A 22,999-nucleotide genomic window follows, 5' to 3' on the forward strand; every position below is an offset into this window, starting at 1 on the left:
GAACCTGAAACCCCAAACCTCCCTCCCTCCTTGGTCTGTTTGAAACAATGCCTCCGAAGGCCAAGAAGACCACTAAGTCAAAAAAAATTTCTAATTCAGATGCAACATCACCATCTTCTCTCAGTAGTTCATCCGCATATTCGAATCTGAACCCAAGTTATAATGGTGAAGATGACGAACAATTACTATTGCGCTCACTCGAAGAGACTTCTACCAAATACCCTTCATTTATTGGTACTTCTGCTTTAATTTGTCGAAGCGTTGAAGATGCTTCTGGTGGAATTGAGTCCAAAACGTGTAAAATATGGCTCTCGGAAGCCTCCATGATTGCTTCTTCTATCACTCCTGGTTCGGTTGTATCCGTAAGTATAACTTATTCGTTGTCATTTTTTTTCTAGTAGAACTTTGGTTTGTGGGATTCCCTTTCTCCTAAAACGGTCATCATTTGTTGTTTAAACCGATCATTGTGACTTGAAGTATTAAAGGGTCAAAGTAATCAAATTTGGCGAAGCAGGGAAGATGTGGCTCTAAGAAAACTAACTTTTAAGACAATTGTTGAATTTACTTGATAGCTTTAATCAACTGATTATCTGATTCTGAATCTTTAAATTGCAATAATTACTTTCAAAACTCACATCCAAGCACCCCTAAGTATCCTATTCCCTTACCTACACCAATGAGGTTTCTTGGAAGTTCCATCATATTGTTGCCATTACTAACTTCTAAAGTTACTTATATTAGAAGGATATAGACACAATTGTCTGTATCTTTCGTTATTATTACAAGATAACATATATCTACTTCTACAATAATGCGGATCACTTTTTGTTCAACATCAATCTCTGTGTGCATTCTTGGTTTCTTCTGCCTAGTTACTGTAATTAATGCTATTCTTTGACATCAACTAATTTCTCCTATTTTGTTTTTGTGGTTTAATAGTTATATGAATTCATCAACAGGTATCACTTGCTTCTTTAAGGAGAGATTTCTCTGTTCACCTTCTTAGTTCATTGGTGGATGAATGTGCAGGGCATTATGGGTTCAATGATAAAACGGCTAATGAAATAGGGAACTACTTCATTCTAGCTACAGTTTTCCCGTCTCGTAAGGTTTGAAAACAATAATGTTTCTCTATTATAACAATAGTGAACTACTTTTATATACATAATAAGACATATATTACTTACTTTGAAGTTTGAACTTGCATTGTTTCCTTTACTTTTTCACTCTTAGGTTCAGAAAAATGAGGTGCGATTATCATCAACCCTCTCTTCTGCCATGGGTTATCCAGTTTCTGGAAGGATAATTTTTGTTTACCCTGTCAACCATGGGAATAATTCCTTTCCAATATACAAGTGCAAAGACTTGCATTTATCCTTGGTTTCTTCAAAGAACAGCTTTACTACTAAAAGCAATAAACTTTTCAACTTTCCATTCGAACACAACAACCAACATGAAAACGGGAACATTTCATCTCCAAAAACACCACAGTTGACTCGGTCAAAATTGAATTCTCCTGTGTCTAGTCAACCGACTTCACCAAGACATACAGAGACAGTGTCAGATCAATCTTTCAATCCTTGTAACATAAGAGAAGTCTTGGAGGATGAAGTTGGAAAGAAGCTTCTTCAAACTTGTACATCATCACTCTTGAATTCCCGCCATTTACTTCATGGAAATCTTGTTGTAATTCCAATACTTTCAGCGATTTGTCTTTTTAAGGTCGTAAATGCTGTAAAGATATCTGAAGATAATGATAATGATGATAAAGAAAGTAAAGCTTTTCTAATCGACAATGGGACAAAAGTTCATCTTTTCTCGCAGAGTTCTGAAGTGGAAACTTGTGAGAAAATGAATTTTGATCTGTATAGTGAGGATTGTAAAGATAATATAGTAACTGATATTCCAAAATTGGGAGGTTTATCAAAGGAGTATACGGTTTTGAAAGATATCATTGTTTCATCATCAATTAAGAACTCTCTCTCAAGGTATGTTTTATATCCACTTTCTGTTAACTTATATGCTATTGAATTCAAATTTATTTACACTTTCTTATTTTTTTTTTTTAGTATGGGTTTGCGTCCAACAAAGGGAGTACTACTTCATGGTCCATCTGGCACAGGGAAGACTTGTTTGGCTAAATTATGTGCACATGATGTTGGTGTCAATCTCTTCTCCATAAATGGACCTGAAATTGTGAGTCAGTTTTATGGTGAAAGTGAGCAAGCTTTACATTCAGTCTTTGATTCAGCCACCAATGCTACACCTTCTGTGGTAAGTTCTTTTTTCCATCAATGTATTCCAACCTTTTTCATCTATTTTGTTCATCATTGTTTAAAAAAAGGTGTTTGTGACTTTGTGTTTGTGGTTGTAGGTATTCATAGATGAGTTGGATGCCATTGCTCCATCAAGAAAAGAAGGTGGTGAAGAGCTTTCTGAAAGAATTGTTGCAACTTTACTGAATTTAATGGATGGAATTAGTAGAACTGAAGGCTTACTTGTTATTGCTGCAACTAATAGGCCTGATAGTATTGAGCCTGCTCTCAGACGTCCCGGAAGACTTGACCGGGAAATCGAAATAGGTATGAAAAAGACGTTATTGCCCTCGATGAAACTTTTCTTTTACTAATCTTTTTTCTGTTTATTTCAATATTATACAGGTGTTCCATCTCCAAATCAACGTTATGATATATTACTTACTCTACTCAAAGAAAAAGAACACCATCTTTCTGATACTGAAATCCACCATTTGGCCATGTCTACTCATGGGTTTGTGGGTGCTGACCTGGCGTCCCTTTGTAATGAAGCTGCATTTGTTTGTCTTAGGCGAAACATTCACAAGATTCGTGATAAAATCCATCCCGATAATGAGATGAATGTTTCCATGTGTTCAGATGATACTAAAGGCTTGTTTTCTGAGAATAATTTGGAGTGTTCATCTTTATCCAATTCAGAGTTGCAGCTAGAAATCAATGAAAGTGATTGGTTGGCTAGAAACTTGAGTGTGTCTCTTGAAGATTTTGAAAAAGCAAGAATTAAAGTTAGACCAAGCGCCATGAGAGAGGTATTATAAAAAAGTTGGGTCACTGTATACCTGACAGTGTGGGCCACCTCAGGGGTTGCTGGAAGAATAACCTTTTTGCAGAAACAATTTTTTTTCTTTTTTCTTATTGTTTTGATTTGTTTAAATAATCAGGTGATACTTGAGGTTCCGAAGGTTAGTTGGAAAGATGTTGGTGGTCAAGAAGAGGTTAAAATGCAGTTGATGGAAGCAGTGGAATGGCCTCAAAAGCATCAAGATGCTTTCAGGCGAATCGGGACCCGCCCACCAACCGGGGTTTTGTTGTTTGGGCCCCCGGGCTGCAGCAAAACCCTTTTGGCCCGTGCAGTGGCATCTGAAGCCAAATTGAATTTTCTTGCGGTGAAAGGCCCAGAGCTTTTTAGCAAATGGGTTGGTGAATCTGAAAAGGCTGTAAAGTCTTTGTTTGCAAAGGCAAGGGCTAACGCGCCTTCCATTGTGTTTTTTGATGAGTTAGATGGTCTTGCTAATATCCGTGGAAAGGAAAATGACGGGGTTTCCGTTTCTGATCGTGTTATGAGTCAGCTTCTTGTTGAATTAGATGGTAAATAGGACTCTGATTTTGAGTTTTTTACACCGACACAACATGTTGTACTGTGTTTGATATACATTGGACTGGGACTGATGTCAACGAGACAAAAAAATTACAATTTTTTGTCCCAACCAAAAAGGTTAAACAAGGTGGGACAGGGGCTCGCTCTCGATATCACGTCTATGAAAAAGACATAAATGCCCTTATCCTCATCATAAAAAATATCCCTAGAAAGCTTGTACAGTCTTGTCCCGTCGGCTGCATTTGTTACACTGGACGGGACTGAATTGGACAAGCTTTCTAGAGCTATTTTTTAATGACGAGGAAAAGGGCATTTACGTCTTTTTCATAGACGTGATATCGAGAGCGAGCCCCTGTCCCACCTTGTTTAACCTTTTTGTGTGGGACAAAAAATTGCAATTTTTTTGTCTCATTGACATCAGTCCCATAGTCCAATGTATGCCAAACACAGTACAACGTGTTGTATCATATAATTAAATATCATCCGACTTGTTGGTTTATTTTTAGGTTTGAACCAGAGAGTTAATGTAACAGTTATTGCTGCTACAAATCGACCAGATAAGATCGACTCTGCTCTTTTGAGACCAGGTATAAACTGACCCTAACTTTATATAAATATAAACACACCGAATTCAAAAATCCATTCTTATTAATAAAAAATGTGACAGGGCGTTTCGATAGGCTCGTATACGTGGGCCCACCAAATGAAAAAGATCGTAAAGAGATTTTCCGAATCCATCTGCAAAAAATGAGTTGCAGTTCTGATGTATCCATTGATGAATTGGCTACTCTTTCTAAAGACTGTACAGGGGCAGACATTTCTCTAATCTGTCGCGAAGCTGCTGTTGCAGCTATCGAGGTTTGTGAAACTCATTAATCAAGATTCTTAAAAGTGATTATTAGTGACACATGTTTGTTTCTAATGTCAGGAGAAACATGATGCATTGGAAGTAAGAATGGATCATTTAAGATATGCAATTGAACAAGTGCCACCTTCAGATGTAGAGTCTTATGAAGAATTGACTGAAAAGTTTCAGAGACTTGTCTCCACTGCTACCCGAAAAGACGATTTTGTCCCTGAATCGGCTGCAACAGGATTGAGCTCGGTTCCTAATCGGTAAACTTTACCCTTTTATTAAGGCACTATACTTTAAAAAATCTACCCAATTATAGCATTGAACGTTCATTTTTTTTTTCTTTTCTTTTCTTATCAAGATATTATACTTAAAAAAAATCATATAATGATGTAAGAAGATATGAAGTAGAATGCTATAATAAACAACTTAATGAAAGTACATTGTTGTTTATTGCAATTAACCCTAAAAATTGATAATTTTTAATATTATGATTGTTTAGGATCAAAATAAGTCAATAACCATATTTTGTTGCAAGAAAATTGATTATTATAGTTTTGGTGAAACAGGAGCATTTTGACATCGATTTCATCGTGCATTTCTCACATTGCAGCTGCATTTTCATAGAAGCAAACTCTTGTGAAATATGGCGGGCTTCAACCTAATTTGAGGACAGTTTAGTTGTTGCTTGTTTGGTGTAGTGTGTACAAAGTTTTGAAAATGATATTACGAATAAAAAGTATTATTTTTTTGAAAAAGTTGATAATTGACATATTTGGTTCAAAGTAATCCAATATCTTTTATACAACCAATCCGGTCCAATTATGTAGTGGATATTGGATATTACCCGGTGATCTTATCCAATTAACTTTGACCAGCTGAACCAAAAAGAATCCAAGTGAATATTGGATTAAAAACTTGTATTTCAAAGATAAGAAGTTTGACCAAAATACAATAGTTATTTTAAAACATATTATTATTATTACTTTTTCGTTATGTTTTTGTTAAAGTTATTATAACTTTAGTAAATTTATATTAATTTAAATTGGATAATAAGTATTGGATTGATCCAACTGAATAAAATTTGGATTCGATCTTGGTCTACCAAGTTGGATAATGAAAATTTGGAACCGATTCAATCGCGTTACATTTGGATATGTGATTTCTGTTGGCTGGTTTTAATTAGATTGGTTGGCTTGAATTGAATCGATTAATTTTTGCATAACTTTAAATGATAATCGTAAGTAAGTTTTAAGAATGCCTGAATCGGTAAATGTTGTTAGAAATACATTTAAACTTTCAAATGAATTGGATTTTGAAGAACATGGAATCTATGATGTGTTTAATCGGTAAGAAATGAAAATCAATTCAATAATAGAAAAATAAATAAATTTTAGTTTCACTTATAATCAATTTTTTATCTCTAAACTTAATATCTTTATAATTCAAACTTAATATCTTATGATTCAAAATGCTTATAATTCTTAATTTTTTATTATCCACAAATGTTATAATATAAAATATTATGATAATTAATCTCTTTTGATTAAAAAATGTTATAATCCTTAATCTTAATCGTATCATTTTGAATCATAACATTTTGATTGTGACATTTTTGGATCATATAAATTAAAATCATAACATTTATATAACATTTTTAACACTCCAAAAATCAATATGACATAGTAGTGATAACTTGGGATATGAACATTGCAAAATAAACTGGGTCTTAAGGTCCGAATCCCACAAACTTCAAACATCGTATTGCCATGTCATTTAAAAAGGGTATGTATTTGTGTGTTTGTCTGTGTGTTGCATGAACGCATGCATACACACGCATCTACTGGATGGATGGTGCATCATGTATGTATTATGTATGTATGCATGTGTAAGTCCCAAATTTGCTTGTGTATCAACCAGATTCGTTTTATGGTGCAGAATCTCAATCAAACGGATGATGTCAGATCTAATGAAGAAGAAGTAGAAGAAGAAGATAATGAATCTTGTATGATTTGATTAGAATGTAGATCCAAATACAAGATTCACACACAACTTACACACACTTAAGCTCCTCTCTTCTCTCTTCTCTCTTTGGGCAATACACCCTCTTCTCTCTTTGGGCCGTACACTCTCTTCAGTTCATCAACCACTCCTCACCCACCTAACATCTATTTATATGTATATGGGGAACATGGGACGTAGATGGGTTCACGGTTGTGAACAGGTTTATGGCCGTGAACTGGTTTACGACCGTAAACATTCACCTGGCCGTGAACACAACTGCAAATGTATATTACATTACAGAGAAACCAATTGCCTAGAAAAGTAAAGTATAAAACAATATTTTAGACCCAACAACATGTGTGTACCATTGACCCAACCAACGTATATCAAAGCAAGGATTGAGCCAGGTTGCGACACTTGAACCCAAAGCAATGCCGAAGCGTCGAATACGTCCCACCAAATTCCAACAAGGGACTGTGTGACACCCATAATCACCTGCAAAAATTATACACAATAGAGCCACAAAAATAGTACACTATGCCAAACATTGTCCCTTTCACTAACATAATAAATATCTCCCCAATAAGAGGTATCAATAAGTAACGCTCCCAAACTCTCTGTGTCACTATCATACACATTCTTTGGCACACAACCTAACTTCGGTGTTGAAGCGTAATCCTGGGACATACCTACAAATTACTACTAACCTTTTTTTTTGTGATTAACATGCCTTGGAACATCCAATTCAAGTAAGAATACTTTAAGCTTTTTAGCCACCCATCCTTAATCATCTCCCTCCGGGACTTGGTTGCATCATTGGTTCCATCTGTTTTTACAACTACTACGATAAGTAAACATGGGTGACAAGAAAAATGGTGAAACAAATCATAACACCATCTACTTAATGTTAATATTTGAGGAAACACCAACAACCAACTCCCATGATCAACACCTATAACACCTTTGTTACCGACTTTCCCGAACCTAGAAACAATACTAGTTACTTAACCCATGCCCATGACCAACCAATCTCGAAACACCTTCTCAATGTCAGCTATGATACAAACAACACCATTGGTGGAAGAGTTAATACCATTACCCACAAGAAAAAGCCATCTCCAGAACCTTGGTTGATTGCCAAAGCTTTCGATCAAGGTATTTTACAAAACAAATTAATATACTCATGATAGCACAACCAGTCTCAAATAAGGCCGGAAATCCCTCATGAAATGTTAGGTCAAGACACAGACGATTCATCACCATTTGCAATCAAATTGCTAAGCTACATACTACCACTCGACACACGCGTACCATACAAAAAGATCCAAATGATCACATAGAAATTTACCAGCCACACATGTAGCCTTTAAAGCTCAACCATAAATTTTGGTGAACAAAATTTCGAACAATATTGAGGGGATCGACACGGTGTTGGTTTAAAAGCTTAGCAACCGACAACATTCATAGCTGGGAACAACTTAATCGAGAATTCACCATTTCATGAAACAATGCAAGTTCCACTCCAAAAACCACACCATACTAATTTCTCATCATAGGGAAGGAAAAACTATACCTAACCAATTTCAAAGGGATCTCCATTCAATGCCCAATTAGAAATGACGATATGGTTATAAGAGCTTTCATACATGCTCTTTGTCCAAGCGTGCTATTCGTAAAGCTAATTCGAAAAAGCCACTACAAGACAAAAGCTCTTCGAAAGAGTGAACAAATAAAATAATAAAAAGCAATCTATGAATAATTCAAACTCATAGTGTAGAAAGCGGTGGCTCTGACTCGACAAGTCGATGTGCGAAACCCAAAGCAACATAAATCTTACCCCTAAAAAGGAAGGGGATGATACTGAGGTAATGCATGAAAAAAAGGATACAAAGTCCCTAACTATCATACAACATATAATGTCAAAAATCTAAAAGCAAAAGTAGAAGTTGTAATAGTTACCGACAACAAGCAATGAACACTTCATAAAGTAAGGCTTCCTCGAGATGACAACAAATTCTGTGAGCACTATGGTAGTCGCTACCATGATACTATTAGATTAATGTGCCTAAGCTCATAACTACATTGGTATAAACTTGAAAATAGAAGCAAAGTCCTTTTGGGTTGTCCTCATAACTAGAAATAGCTAGAAATGATTTTAGGAGAGAGGAAGATATATATATATATATATATATATATATATATATATATATATATATATAAATGTTTGTTAATATATTATGTGATTAATATATTAATTGGGAATAAATAATTGATATGTTAACTTGTTATGTGATTAATAAGTTAATATGAGATCAATAATTAAATAATTGATTTGTTAATATATATTGTTAAAAAAGTAATGAGAAATCAGTTAGAATTAATTAATTATCAATCAGAATTAATTTGAGATTAATTGGAATTAAGTAAAGGTGCAAGGGGTGAATTGTAATTGTTCAATAGTTGACAAAAGAAGAAATTTTAGAATCATCCAAGGGGAGAACGAAATTGGGAGTATTTATAGGGTTTATAGAAGCTTTCTGGTTGCATAAAAGAAAAAGATTTGAATTAGGATTAAATCTATTATTTAATCAATTCAGATTTTGCTTTGCTTGCAAGTTACCTAAACTATAAATAGGACCTCAAAACCATCAATTTTCGTTCATGACATTCCTAAGAGTATTAGGAGTCAAATTTCCTTCTTCTACTCTCTCTCCTCATCATTCTAGGGTTTTGGGCGTGAGCCATCAGAGACACGAGATTTCTGGTGCTTGCTTTCTGAAGCTTGTTCAACAAAGAAGTGTTTGATTATTTACTACAATAATCAAGAGGTATATAAACTATAAAACCCTTTATGAATTTCAAAATTAGTAGGGCACTAGGGTTCTTGATGTCTAATTGTTTGTTGCAATCAATAGAGAAAACTTAGATCTAATAGGTTGCATGTGAACTTATGGTTAAGTTTTATTTGCCACATAATTTTTGTAACCTATAAAATCCATCCACATTAGTGGTATCAGGGCCATTGTTTTCAATTGATATTGCACTATGTTGAACATATCAAAATTAGGGTTTATAGACATTAAACCCTAAGAGAGGCATTTTTTGGAAATTGCCAGGGTTCTTGAAACCCTAGCCTCCACCATTAGGATTTTTGAAATTTGCTAGGGTTCTTAAAACCCTAGCCTCCCTTATCGTAAATTGAGGAGCCCATTTTAGGGTTTACCTTATTTCCTTATTTTTTATTTTAAAAACCTTAAAATTTTAACAATTAAAACTTGATAAACCCTAGCCCTATTTTCGAAAATTAAGGGGCTTTAGATTAGGATTAAATTTGAATTATTTTATTAATTGATTAATTGTAAACAATTACTTAATCCATAATGATTTAATTAATTAAATTAATTGTTTAATTAAAAGATAAAGATAAATCATAACTGGTTAATATTAATTAATTAAAAAGACCAATTTAAATAATTAATATCTGAATCTCATATTTTAAAAAGGTTTTAAAATATACCTTATATATGTATTATTATTATTATTAAAAGTTAATTATTATATGTATAATACAAGCCAGTCACATCGCTAGTACGCCTCATTCACGAAGCCATACTATAAGGGGGGTATAAGGAAGAAGCCTATAAAATGACCGTAATTAGGTGTCCATTCTCACCCAACGCTCCTTTGTATGGTGGAGGGTCGTTAGCCGAATGGATTTGATAGGACACAATCTCAATCAAAGTATATTGATATAAAAGTACTAGAACCTTCTTTTAAAATCTCACTCTAGTTACCTTAAAAAAATGTGAAAAGTATGCTAATCCATGAAAATGCACATCATGCTTTATATGTCGTTAGTGGAGTGTGTGTGGTTAACCAGCACACTAATAGGGACTATAAATAGACTTGATGGGCATCTTGAAAATTATCATTGTTGATGTAGCGTGTGTGTTTAACCGACACATCAACGTGAGATGATAAATGACATCGAGGTTGTCAAGCGGGTTTGCATGGTTATTCACATCTCGTTTGTGATCCTCGACATCCAAGTCACAAAAGTAAGGGCATAATCTGATAATAAACATGCCATTGATAAGATTCAATGAATATTAAAGGATCTAGGAGTTTCATAAGATTGGAATTGGTAAAAGCCTTACCTACCTAAAATAGATTCGCATTTGATTACGGCATCCCTCTTCAAAGTTCGAATTAGAAATATGGATCCTAGCCTTAATTCAAGTTTTAGGTTAATAATTAAGGATTAAATTCAACTTACTTGAATTCTCTTTTCTCCTATTTTTAGACTTCTTATGAAGATAGAAATGGTCTTCCTGATTCTTATGGAAATGGGTTTCCTCAATCTTCTAAAGATGATCTTCCACATTCTGATCAAGGTGAAAATATTTTCCCTTCTTCGGGAATTGGTGGAATTGGGCATCATGCTTCTTTAATTCTTCCACCTCCTCATCGTGTGACTCTCCCAATGTTACGTTTACCCTAAGTTGAAAGATATAAGACAGCTCAATCCCTATTGGAATGTAAACATCAAGATTAAAATTTTGTGTGTGCCCATGTTCTGAAAATGATATTGTACATTGACAAGTTGGATAGATTGGGTGTTGTTTTCCCAAGGGAGCAAGGCATTGAATTGGTTCTTCTCTCACTTCCAAAGTCATATGATCAGTTCATTGAGAACTTTTATATGAGGAATATCGACATGAACCTAATTGATCTGAACCAAATGTTGATAGTTGCTAAAGCAGAAATGCTTTAGAGCACATCTGAAGCAGATGTGCTTAAATGGTCTAATTCCAAGGTTTACAATGGATATTGGCAATGATGACAGTGGTGGTCTAGAAACGATTTCTCTTCCCAATGGAAAAGGGTTGTTCAAGATCAAACCGATTGATCGTATGGTAAAGAGAAAAGCTAGTTCTAGGATCGTTCCATGTGTTTCTACTACCAATTGATGGGAAATTAGAAACGAAGCTGCCCAAAGTACCTAAAAGATATTATAGATAGTAAAGTCAAGTCGTGTCATTCTACTTCATGTACATCTATTATCTGAATCCATTGTTTTATAAGTTCCTATTAATAGCCTCTTGATACATGATGTGATGATCACATTTTAATGGTATTAAAGGATCTAAGAGAAAGAAGGAAGCTTGAGCAAGGTGAGATAAATTTGATCATGAGAAATGGACTTTGGTCACATGGTTCAAAGATCAGAATTTGGAGCTATTACTAAGGTTTTGGGATAATTTAATAGAGTGCTATTACTCTTTGGAAATGTATAGAAACATAGTTTTCATTTTATGCATTGTAAGGACAAGTTCCAAATTTTCGTTTATTTTCATTAAAAGTGAAATTTTGGTTTATTTGGTTGCCATATTATGTATCCTTGCAATGACATTTATAAAAGTGTTGGTTACATTTCTAATATTAACAATATTAGTTTTGGATTTGATTCTTATGATATCGCTTGTGGTATTGTCATAATTTACAAAGTGAAAAGAAATCTCATCACCAACTTGACATATATTTATTGTTGTTCAAGTCGTATTGTATAGTATATGAGAATCTTATTCATTGGAAAATTATAACTAATTCATTGATCACATGTTTATGTGAGGCAAGTGAAGGACTGATGGATCTAGTACATGTTGATATGGACTATTCAGATCCACTATAAAGGACGATAACTTTATTCGTCATGATTTACTGATGCTTTAGTAAATACGGCTATGTTTATGAGATTAAGCATAGTTCTTTTCGAATCTAAAGGTTTAGATTGTATAGTTTAATAAAACTTATTCAAAGACATATATGAATATCATGCTGAAATGGTTCAACACGGCAAATTCAATATATGAAAATATTATAGCAAGAGACTGAACATATATCAAATCCTTATGTGAGACCTAATCGAGTCCCATATGCTTCGGATGTAGGATTGATTACATATTCTATAATATTCACTTATTCTAATTTTTTAAATGCTCGGAGCATTGTGAGAACAAGGACTAGAATTTTGTGTGACTAAAGTTGTTAAACAACTGTCAAGAACATTCTAAGGTTATACCAAAAGACCGGTTGCTTGTGGATAGTTAGGAGTATGATATTAATTTGGATGGACCATAGTGACATGATTCTGGATTGAGATGGCTCCTGATCAAAACTGATGGTCATATGGAAATATGGAAATGTTTTCATAATGGGAGATAGCTGAAAAGTCTACATGTGAGCTGGAAACTTTAATGCAAGAGAGGTGTTCAAGGAGTGTACCTTGAATTTGAACTTTCATTACCATGGAATTGTTTCTAGTAACAAAATTCCAATGGGATACTTTGTAATATCAAAGACTCAGTCTTTGAGACTTTAGAATCTTGATATCATAGGAGATTAATGCATGTTAAGTTGGAATTCCATCACATCTTGGATAGTGATAAAAATTTGGAATTATGAAATGAGCATCATTGGAATAATGGCCAGTTGATATGTTCACAAAGGAAGGACCATAAAGAGGCATAATATGCATGTTCATAACATGACATGATTGATATTTAATCCAAATGGTTAGTTGATTACTCGAAACATTGTATGAATAAATTCGTAATTATTGTAAGGTCACACCTTATGATCTGACGAGTCAAACACATGACATATTGATCCATCAACGTCAACTTCTACATGTCGACAACGCCAGCGTCAGCTTCACAAGTTCAACAACGTCAACTTATAGTTGTTCTATTGTAATCTTTTTTATATTAGGCAGTTATTATAGATAAATATAGAATAGATCAGATCCCGTATCTTTATGATAAGATCGGTTCTTAGTATTGATTAGATTCAATACCGTCAATCAAGGGATATACATGTATAGATTAGTATATATACAACATTAGAGTCAACCCTAAGGTTGTGCTAATAGTCGTAGTCTAGTAGTTTTCTTCGTTGCTTTGTGTCATATGTCTTGGTGACAAAACCGTCTTCTTTGTGAAGACAAAACCTCTTTTCTTGGTGAAAGGAACATTTGAAGAACTTCTCTATTATTTACTTTTTGTTGATTGTTTCGTTTAGATTAGCTTTGTTTTTCTTGTTCATACTTGAAGTATATCTGATCAGATATAAACCTTCAATTGGTATCAGAGTGGGTTTACGATATACTCCAGTTATCATGTCAAATTCAAGCAATTCCAAATCCTTTGGTCTCAACAAAATTCCTCCCTTCGATGAACACAACTTCACCATATGGAAAACCAAGGCCATGGTGGCTCTTGAAACCATTGACTATGAGATGAAAATATTGTTGAAAAAGGTCCCCTTGTTCCTATGTACCAACCCATGGAAAAAAACGCTCCTGTTGGCCCTCTGAAGCAAAAGCCAGCAACAAGTTATGATGACAATGGCAAAAGACTGCTCAGTCTTGATGTTAAATCCATGGCTGCTATTGAAATTTCTCCTCCATACCAAGTGTATCATCTTATACAGAATTGTGAATCAGCCCAAAAGATGATGGAAACGCTGACGGTGGCTTATGAAGGCATTGTGGAAGTCCAGGCTATGACCATCAACCATCTTAATCGAAGATACGAGCATTTATTTGCTCAAAAAGGTGAGTCTCTTACTCAAACCTTCAATAGGTTATATTGTTTAGTTATTGATATGTGTAGGCTGGGAATCGTTAAGCACTCATCACAGTTGGTTCTAAAGTTTCTCGACTCTCTTGGAAAGAGCTGAGAGAAGATCGATTCCATGGATCTGAATTCATTGTTTGGTAATCTATGAAATTATGAAGAGACCAAAGCTCTTAGAAAGGAAATCATTAATGACTCGAGCAAGGAAAAGTCTGTTGCCCTGATGTCTCAAAAGGAAACAATAAAGCAAATTAGCGAATCAAAAAATTCAGATAAGGGTGAACAAAGTGATGAAGATCTCACTGAGGAGCTTGTTGCCAACACTGTACTTATCATCAAGCGTTATGAAGAACACCATACTATAATCAAGATACATAATCTAGTGGGCCGACATTGGTGCCTTCGACCCACGAGTACAGTGAGGAGAACTCACCTCTCAGTCCGACGAGAAGTAGAAAAGTACACAACACCGAGTACAACTCCAACACCAACTCTACCGATCACCTAAACAAAACCGATGACCTAATCTTAGTTAATAATCCCAAAAGATGTAAAATACCCAAACTACTCTTAGTTCAACCTTGGTCAAAAGTTCAAGATCAACATACCAGTCGAGTATGTTGGGTGTAACACCCCAAATTCCAGAGGTGCTATTGAAGGACTTAAAGTGTAAATTAAGGAAAGGGACTCGACGAGTAGGCATGCTTACTCATCGAGTCGGAGCGGGATTATGTCGCGGGTTAAGTGGCCAACTCGCCGAGTCGGCGGCTTGGACTCGACGAGTTGGTGCTGAAGAGAGAAAACCCTAATCTCGGGGGTTGTGCCCTATATAAAGCACATTATAACCGACCCTCAGCCTCTTTGCAACCCTTTTGAGATCCAAAAACCCTAATTTTCGTGTGAGACTCCATTGTTGAGGAGATTGGTGGAAGAAGCTTGAGAAATTAGAGGCTAGCATCAAGGGGCTTGTGTAGATCTGGGATCTACACCAGTTTGGGAACATCTCAGAGGTAAGGAACCATTATCTTAAGCTATTTCCTTTTTGGTTCATCCTTGGTGGTTGATTTAGAGTTCCTTAGCTTGCTTGAGATCTATTTCGGGTTTGGAGTTTAGATTTGAGGTTGCTACTATAGATCTAGACTTGTGATGGCCTAGAATGTCATAAAGCTTCTGTCTAAGAGTTGTTGGTGAAGACCCCTAGTCCTTAACCCTAGCACTAATGTGTTTTGGGCCTATATCTCCTTGGTTTCACGTAAAGTTTGCAACTTTATGTGAGGGTTAGACTGTAGAAGAGTGGATCTATGGATTAGAGCCCCTGCATGGCTCGAAAAGCCACTATATGGATTGAGAACTGGAGAGACTCGGCGAGTCACATGGGTGTACTCGACGAGTTGTATGAACATGTGCATGAACTCGGCGAGTTGGAAGAACAACTCGACGAGTCTGTTGAAGATTGCCTTGGACTCGACGAGTCTGTTCTTGGACTCGGCGATTCTGGTTGCGGAACCCTAACCTCTTCTGGTTAAGCCTCGAATCGGTGAGTCGAGGGAAGAATTTGTGAGTTGAGCAGGATGGGACTCGGAGATCGTTGGACTCGACGAGTCTTGGGGCGACTCGGCGAGTTGAGTCGTGTTATGGGAGTTTCTGAGTATAGGAACTCGACGAGTCGACGGGTTGACTCGGCGAGTAGAATCAACCAAGAAGGTTGAATTTGACTGAGGACTTTGACTTTGACCAAAAGTTAACCAGTTTGACTTCCAAGGGTATTTTGGTAATTTTGGTATTTATAGAATTGGTTTTTTGGTAGTGTTCTATGGTGAAGTTCGTGTCGGTGGTCGGAGTAGCTTGGTCTTATCTCTTCAATCGGCAATTGCAGGTGAGTTATCCTCACTATATCGACAAGGTCTACGGCACCAAGTTCGGCCCTTTATCGGATGGAAATTCGGGTATTGTTGTTATGTTATTGTTATGACAGATCTGCATCTTGGTATTTAGGATGGTGATATGTTAGTGACCTGGTTAAGGTCGGTACCCGGTATATAGGGTAATGTTATGCTAGTGACTGGTTAGGTCGGAATCCTGTTTAGGATGTGGATATGCTATGTGATCTGTTAGACTGTTTGTCTGGTTAAGAATTTTGATGGGATTAAAACAACTTTTAATCTAAGAAGATCGATTAGATCTTGAACAAGTATATGAATTTAAAACAGTAAAAACACAATAATAAGAACAAACAGCTTGAATCAAACGTGTCGAATGATTAAATAAAATCCTTAGAAGAGCTCGATTAAGAACATCAACTGTAAAGGATTGGAAGATTACAAGAACGATTACTGGAAAATATTGTACTCTTGATAAATCGCTATATCGATAATCTCTAGAATCTTAACCTAATATGCATGCAAGCATTGACTTATATACAATACATAAAAGGCTCTCGGTTGGACAGGCCCAAACCGGAGAATAAAAGGCTAATCTAACGAGCCCAAAAGACGCAACATCAAAACTCTTTTCAGCCCAACAATCTCCCCCTTTGCGTCAATTTGGAGCGAGACCTTCACTTTCTACTTGGGCCGGCGGCTGAAGCTGGTACCTTCTTCTTCACGGTACTAAACAGACACTTGGTTATGGAAAGGATGGTCTGTCTAAACCGGATGTACCAATTGATCATATCATTGAAGTACTTGATATCATCAGCCGAATTGTCTTTACACTTTTTGATGATGAATAAGATGTGCTCCAAGCAAGTTGTAGTGTAAAGATGTTTGTCAGCTAAAGCGAAGAGACATTTCTGTCCTTCGGCTCTAGTGAACATCACAGAGTTTCGCCTCGAATCTATCTTGCCCATTTGCATTTGATTCAGATCACTGGCTGATCCCACAGGCTTGACTTTCGGTTTCTTCTTAAAAACTATGGCAACCTCCTGATCCATTAGGGCCACCTCCATGATATAGCATGCCAGCATCCTTTTGACATGGTCTAAGATGGGACCATATTCGGCTTCGTTTGTCAGCAGGATATTGTACAAGACTATCCAATCATGAGGGTTCAGATTAGGCAGATCCGCCAGAGAGATCATGTGAGCAGTCCTTGCAGATCCTCGGATAAGCTTGAACTTGACGTTTGTGAATCTCCCCACGACAAAAGGCTTCATCACCCGAACATTGACAATCTTCTGGGCGCTCCATGTAAGGTATTGAGGGCGAGCGGCCTCCAGGTAGAAGTCAATGAGCTCCCTGTCAAGCTCATCGTTCGGATGCGGGACTTCAGAAATGTTGGAGAAGGCGTGGAAGATGAACGCCTTTCGAGTCAGTGGCATATCGAACTGCGAATCGATGGTGTTGTTGCAGTCGAACGATATCACCGGCTCGAGCCATAGTATGCTTGGAGTCTCTATGGCCTCTTTTATCAAACGACCCCTGGTCCAGGCAGGGAAGAGCAACTTTCGGCTCTCAAGGAGATCGTGGGCTTCTTTTTGCTTTCGTTCGGCTTCTTCAGCCTCACGCGCCACACGACTGGCATCGTCTTCAGCATTGCGACTGTTCTTTCTTTTTAACATGTCCGCAATGGTCTCCTTGTCTTCATCTTCATCTTCATCTTCATCCTCTGCTATGTGTTTGCCTTTGTTCTTCACACCCGAACCCGAGGCATGACCAGTTGGGGGTGGTTCGGTTGTGTGAGTAGCTTTGGAGGACGGAGGTGGTTTCGATCCTTTCTTCTCATCTCCCCCTTGTTTCGGAATGGACACGAAACTCGGAAGGCCTTCAATTTTGCTTAAGAGGTCCATGGCCGGGGAGAGCTTTTCAGCGAGGGTGCGCCTCACCGAATGATTAAAGATGGGATCGTGTGCTTCCAGGATGTTGGATAGAGCGGCGTGGACATCCGAAACACACGTCTTTATGACTTCCCTCTCGGATCGAAGAGCTTCCAATTGTTGTTCGGAGTTGGAAAGCTGCGTGCTCTTGACCTTTAGGGCAGTTGTTTTACTCGCCAGAACGTTCATCAGAGAGTTCTCTGCCGCAAGATCCTCTTGGAGTTTTGCCAGACGGGCATCGATGGAGGCACGGAGTGCCGAGTTGTCGTCGCTGAGATTTTGTCGGAGGGTAGCGAACGAAGTCAACTCCGTCGAGACGAACTTGGCCAATTGCTGAACAATCGGTTCCAGAGTTGTCTTTGTGGCATTGGCGCTTTCCTGCAGAGACTTCAGCAGGTCAGAAGCGTCGGAGAATAGTTTATCGACTTTTTCGGTCGCCGCCTCACAGGCTCGGGTGGAGGCGTCTATCGCAGCAGTTGCTGAGGCCACTGAGTCATGTTGAGCCCTGGAGAAGGCATCAACTATCTTCTGAAGGGCAGCTTCAGATAAGGATGACTGCTGGTTGGAGGAGGAGGCGAGAAGTTGATCAACCTTCTCGTGAAGCTCGCGGAGATGCTTCTTTGTCACTGGAGCATCATCCTCCTCATCACTCTGAACTTGAAACGGACTATAGTAGACCGAATCAAAGTTCATGTGATCACCACCAAGGTATTGATCATCGCCATCGGAGGCGTCTTCTGGAGATTGAGGTGGTGGGGAAGCTGGGGGTGTTGTGGGTTTGGTTGGTTCAGGTTGAGTGGGTGGGGGGTTAGTTTCGAGTGGTGGTGGTATATGAGTTTCGGTGTGTGGAGGTTCGGTTACGGGTGGGGTTTCGGTTACAGGTGGTGTTTCGGTTGATGTGGTGAATATGGGTGGAGGTATAGGAAATGAGGTTGGTGGTATAGTAGGGTTTATGGTGGGAATGGAAATAGGTATTGTGGGTGGAGGGGAAGGAACTGGGGATTGGTGAAGTTCCATCTCCGGGGTTGGGGACCGAGGGGGTGTGTTGCCTCGTTGAGGAGATTCGTCTCCTTGTGAGCCCTCAGAGTCCGAACTCCCACCTTCGGATTCGCTTGAAGAGGAGGGTATGAGGAGCTTTCGCTTCGGTTGGGTCTTCCTCTTTTTCGGTTGTGGGGATGAAGCAGCCTTCGGTTGTTTACGCTTCTTGGGAGAAGGTTTTGGGGCTTTGGATGGTTTCTTCCCCTTGTCAGCCTTCTTACCCCTGGCCACCGGTTTGTCGGCATCATGAATCGAGCGCAGCATGTCCGGTGTCAGTTCCCTCGGACCAGATGGCCCTAACTCCTTGATCGCCTTGATCATACTGCTGTCTGAAGGCACACTTCCATACATAGTCTCCGGGATGGAGCCAATAAAGGAGAATTTTGATGCATCCGAGACGATGATCTTCTTGGTATGGAACGTACCAATAGAAGACATCGATGCACCATCAGCAGTTGGGACATCAAACCTGTCCATAGCCCATCTTGTGATCAAGATCCAGAACCGGGCCAGCGACACCTCGGAGTGTCGAGAAGTAGAAGAGAGGCTCTGAAGCAGCTGTTGCCAGAGGACAAACCCATAATCCAGGTTTATCCCATTGTACACTCCGTACATGATAGTAAGAAAAAGACGACTTGCACCGTCAGATCCTGAGCTCCTCTCTGACAGTCCCTTGAAGAGAACTGTAAATAACCCATTCCATTGGGGCGGTAGGCATGACTTCTTGAACCTGGCGACGGAGGTGAGAATTTCTGTGTAGCCCATGTTGTAGAACATGCTGTAGAACATTCCAACCGGAATCGTCTCCGGGTTAACTCGCGATGAGTCAGTGGCAAACCCTAACAATGTGCAGAAACGGGGGCGAGAAATGGAAGTCTTGTGATCTCCCACTTCAAAGAATACCCGATCGACGCCCTTGTCGTAGTAGGCCGTCGCATAGACCTGAGATAGAGCCACCAGTGGCACCGTTTCAATTCTGGACAATGCCGGAGCAAGCTGGGAGTACTTGAGGCATTCGATAACCGGCGACATGTAGGGATCATAGGCCAGTGGGTTCAGATCAATGACGAGGCATTGTTGAGGTCTGATTGGAAGAATCTGAGAAGTAGCATGGACGGAAGAGGATTCAGCCATTGTTGCAGGTTTGGAGAAGAAGATAACCGGGAGAGAGTTTGGAAGTATTTTTGCTTTGGAAATTATGGGGCAGTAAAGAGGTAAAAGGTGGTGTTGATGGGTTTTTATAGTAGGTGATAGGAGAGAGAAAGATCGTTTCAAATCTCTTATGGAAATACGAAACGGGTGTTTTTGGAGTGACTGATTGGTGACAGTTGGGACGTGCGATGATCACGTAGGAGAGAGAGTGTCAGATTCCTAGGATCACGCCGCCCAGTAAGCGCTGGTTCAGAGAAAGAAATCGTTTCCATTTCCACACGCGCCTGTAACTTCAGAGATATGACGCTTCGACATTGCACACGCGTCCTCAGGTGTCAGAAAAAGCGCGGCCGTTTCAAATTCACGCGCCCTCCTTTTTACCGTCGTTTGAATTTCTATCCTTTTAACTCCCGCCGAGTCAGCAACTTTTGTCTTATCCCCTTTTAAACGGCTGTTTCCAATTAATGATCCACGTGTCTAATTTTTGACCACAACTTCATTTGTAACCATCCGGTAAATATCCAGCCTGTAAAATAATTAGTAACGGAATTTTGGAAAATCTTGGATTTTCGTGCAAAGAGTGTAAAAGAAAAAAGAAATAAAGCAACTCTTTTTAGGATAATCTGTGATGTCAATAATGACACGAAACTGATGATCCCGGGCACGAATCTCTTCCTTCAAGGTCCAGAAGAACCTCAAAGTGTTAATGTGGAATCCCGTTGAAGTACGATCAAACATTTATTAAGAAATGTTGAAAGGCTTCTTTTAATTAGGCTAATTAATGGTGGTTTCGCTTTGATTCAACAATGCAATTCTTGATATAAGAACGAATGTGAACAAAGTACTTGTGAGACCAGTGTAGTCTGTTGAACAAGTAGATTTGAGTTGATTTTGTAGTGGGTTGGATAAATATGAAATCTCAGATAAAAATTTAAAACTGGATCCCATGGGAAGAAATGTTATGGTGTGTAACAATTTCATTGGAACCACGCAAAAAGAAAAGAAATTGAGATTTCATGAAGGTACATTCGTCAATTCATTGGTGAATACTTGATCAAGTTAATTGGTCACCGTCAATTCGTTGGTGTTGAATTTTGGGTTTCACTTAGCTCGTAGTGGCACGAAGCTAAGATCATTAACACAGATGTTGTGTAACCATAAACCTCAGTGGTAGTTTCTGAGAGTCTCAAGGGTTACAGTGATGAAACGAATGTTATGGAGAAGTGTAATGGGGATGGTGAAAGAAGACATAGTACCTCTGCTGCGAACAAATGGACCAAGCAGGAGACTCTGAACTCATGTGAGAAAAGAGTGAGGTAGCTCACGATTAGAATAAATGAGTTAGCCTTATTGGGAAGACAAGGTTTGTGTATACCAGGTCATGAAGGCTATTATTCAAAATCTTATGAGGCTTGGGACACATACAGCAGCATGCTTCTAGGGACACTTAAGTGAGGCATCGAATATATTCCCACAAACAAATTAGCACACAAAAAAACATTTTTGGATCTTTGATATTATTAGAAAAAAATATTTTTGGATTTGTGATAGATAATAAAAATAAAAGAGTGAAAAGAAAAAAAAAATTATGAAAAGAAAAAAATCTTTGGTGAAAAAGAAAAACCGAACCCGAACGTTCGGTTGGAATTGGTTGTAGAAAATTTTGGGAAACCGAACCCGAACGTTCGGTTGGTTTCGGTTGCACAAAATTTTGAAAAACCGAACCCGAACGTTTGGTTGGAATTGGTTGTAGAAAATTTTGAAAAACCGAACCCGAACCTTCGGTTGGTTTCGGTTCAGGAAAATTTTGAAAAACCGAACCCGAACCTTCGGTTGGTTTCGGTTCTTGAAAATTTTGAAAAACCGAACCCGAACCTTCTGGAGGTTTCGGTTTTGGAAAATTTTTTAAGAAACCAAGGAGTTTAGATATGCAATATAAAAAAAAACTTTTTACACAAAGAAAAACAAATTTTGCATAAGAAATATACAACACAGAAAAACTACCTTTGAAGTAATGAGCGAGTGAAATGGTTGAACCGAACCCGAACGTTCGGTTGGTTTCGCTTCTTACGTTTGAGATTGAGAGGAAGTGTGAGGTACTGACTCTGATTCCATCATACCTAGCCCTTGCAATATTTTATTGAATGATGCTTCAGGAAGAGCTTTGGTAAAGACATCAGCCAGTTGATCAGTGGTTCTTACGAAGTGAACTTCGACATTTCCATCTTCCACATGATCTTTGATGAAGTGATACCTCAGTGCTATGTGTTTGGTTTTAGAGTGTTGCACTGGGTTATGACAGATCCTAATTGCACTTTCAGAGTCACAATATAGTGGGATCTTCTTCATATTGAGTCCATAGTCTCGAAGTTGACTCTGGATCCAAATCACTTGTGATGTGCAGGATGCAGCGGCAATGTATTCCGCTTCAGTAGTAGCAGTGACACACATGTTTGTTTCTTGGATTGCCAGCTGACCAACTTCCCATCAAGAAATTGACAGCCACCAGTTGTGCTTTTGCGGTCGAGTCCACATCCTCCAAGGTCAGCATCAGAATAGGCTTGAACGAAGAAGCCTGAATTGGATGGATACCATAGACCTAAGGAGGCGGTTCGCTTGAGATAGCGTAGGATGTTTTTCACTGCCAGCATGTGAGGTTCGCGTGGGTTAGCCTGAAATCGAGCACAATAACACACAGAAAACATGATATCAGGCCTGCTAGCAGTTAGATACATCAGTGAGCCTATCATTTGACGATAGAGCGTGATGTCGACAGCCGGTTTGTCTAGAGAAGGGGTAAGCTTGGTGCCGAATGCCATTGGGAATTTGACTTTTGAGTCTCCCATCATGCCAAACTTTGCTAGGAGA

The 22,999-nt window shown here is 38.2% G+C and overlaps 1 protein-coding gene across 2 annotated transcripts; it reads left to right on the forward strand.

The window, feature by feature from the left end:
* On the forward strand, positions 1 to 5,275 carry CIP111 (Cam interacting protein 111). Of its 2 annotated transcripts, none has more exons than XM_079003249.1 (11): positions 1 to 362; positions 960 to 1,109; positions 1,234 to 1,988; positions 2,070 to 2,274; positions 2,375 to 2,582; positions 2,661 to 3,064; positions 3,197 to 3,623; positions 4,140 to 4,220; positions 4,301 to 4,491; positions 4,562 to 4,749; positions 5,056 to 5,275. In XM_079003249.1, the coding sequence occupies exons 1-11, from the start codon at positions 48 to 50 to the stop codon at positions 5,111 to 5,113; spliced, it is 2,982 nt and encodes a 993-aa protein (XP_078859375.1). In that variant the 5' UTR covers positions 1 to 47; the 3' UTR covers positions 5,114 to 5,275. The 2 variants fall into 2 exon arrangements, with proteins under 2 accessions (XP_078859375.1, XP_078859376.1); XM_079003250.1 differs by having other exon boundaries at positions 159 to 362; positions 1,030 to 1,109.
* The last annotated feature ends 17,724 nt before the right edge of the window (positions 5,276 to 22,999 follow it).

The sequence above is a fragment of the Lactuca serriola genome, chromosome 5 (genome assembly GCF_051521515.1).
Source record: "Lactuca serriola cultivar US96UC23 chromosome 5, Lser_US96UC23_V15, whole genome shotgun sequence".
NCBI lineage: Eukaryota > Viridiplantae > Streptophyta > Magnoliopsida > Asterales > Asteraceae > Lactuca > Lactuca serriola.

What these genes read in the sequence shown, in the direction of transcription:
- CIP111 (XM_079003249.1), top strand. Translation starts at nt 48, where the DNA reads ATGCCTCCGAAGGCCAAGAAGACCACTAAGTCAAAAAAAATTTCTAAT. An exon ending in CTCCTGGTTCGGTTGTATCC is followed by an intron (nt 363 to 959) that starts GTAAGTATAACT and finishes ATTCATCAACAG; the next exon opens with GTATCACTTGCTTCTTTAAG. An exon ending in CAGTTTTCCCGTCTCGTAAG is followed by an intron (nt 1,110 to 1,233) that starts GTTTGAAAACAA and finishes TTTCACTCTTAG; the next exon opens with GTTCAGAAAAATGAGGTGCG.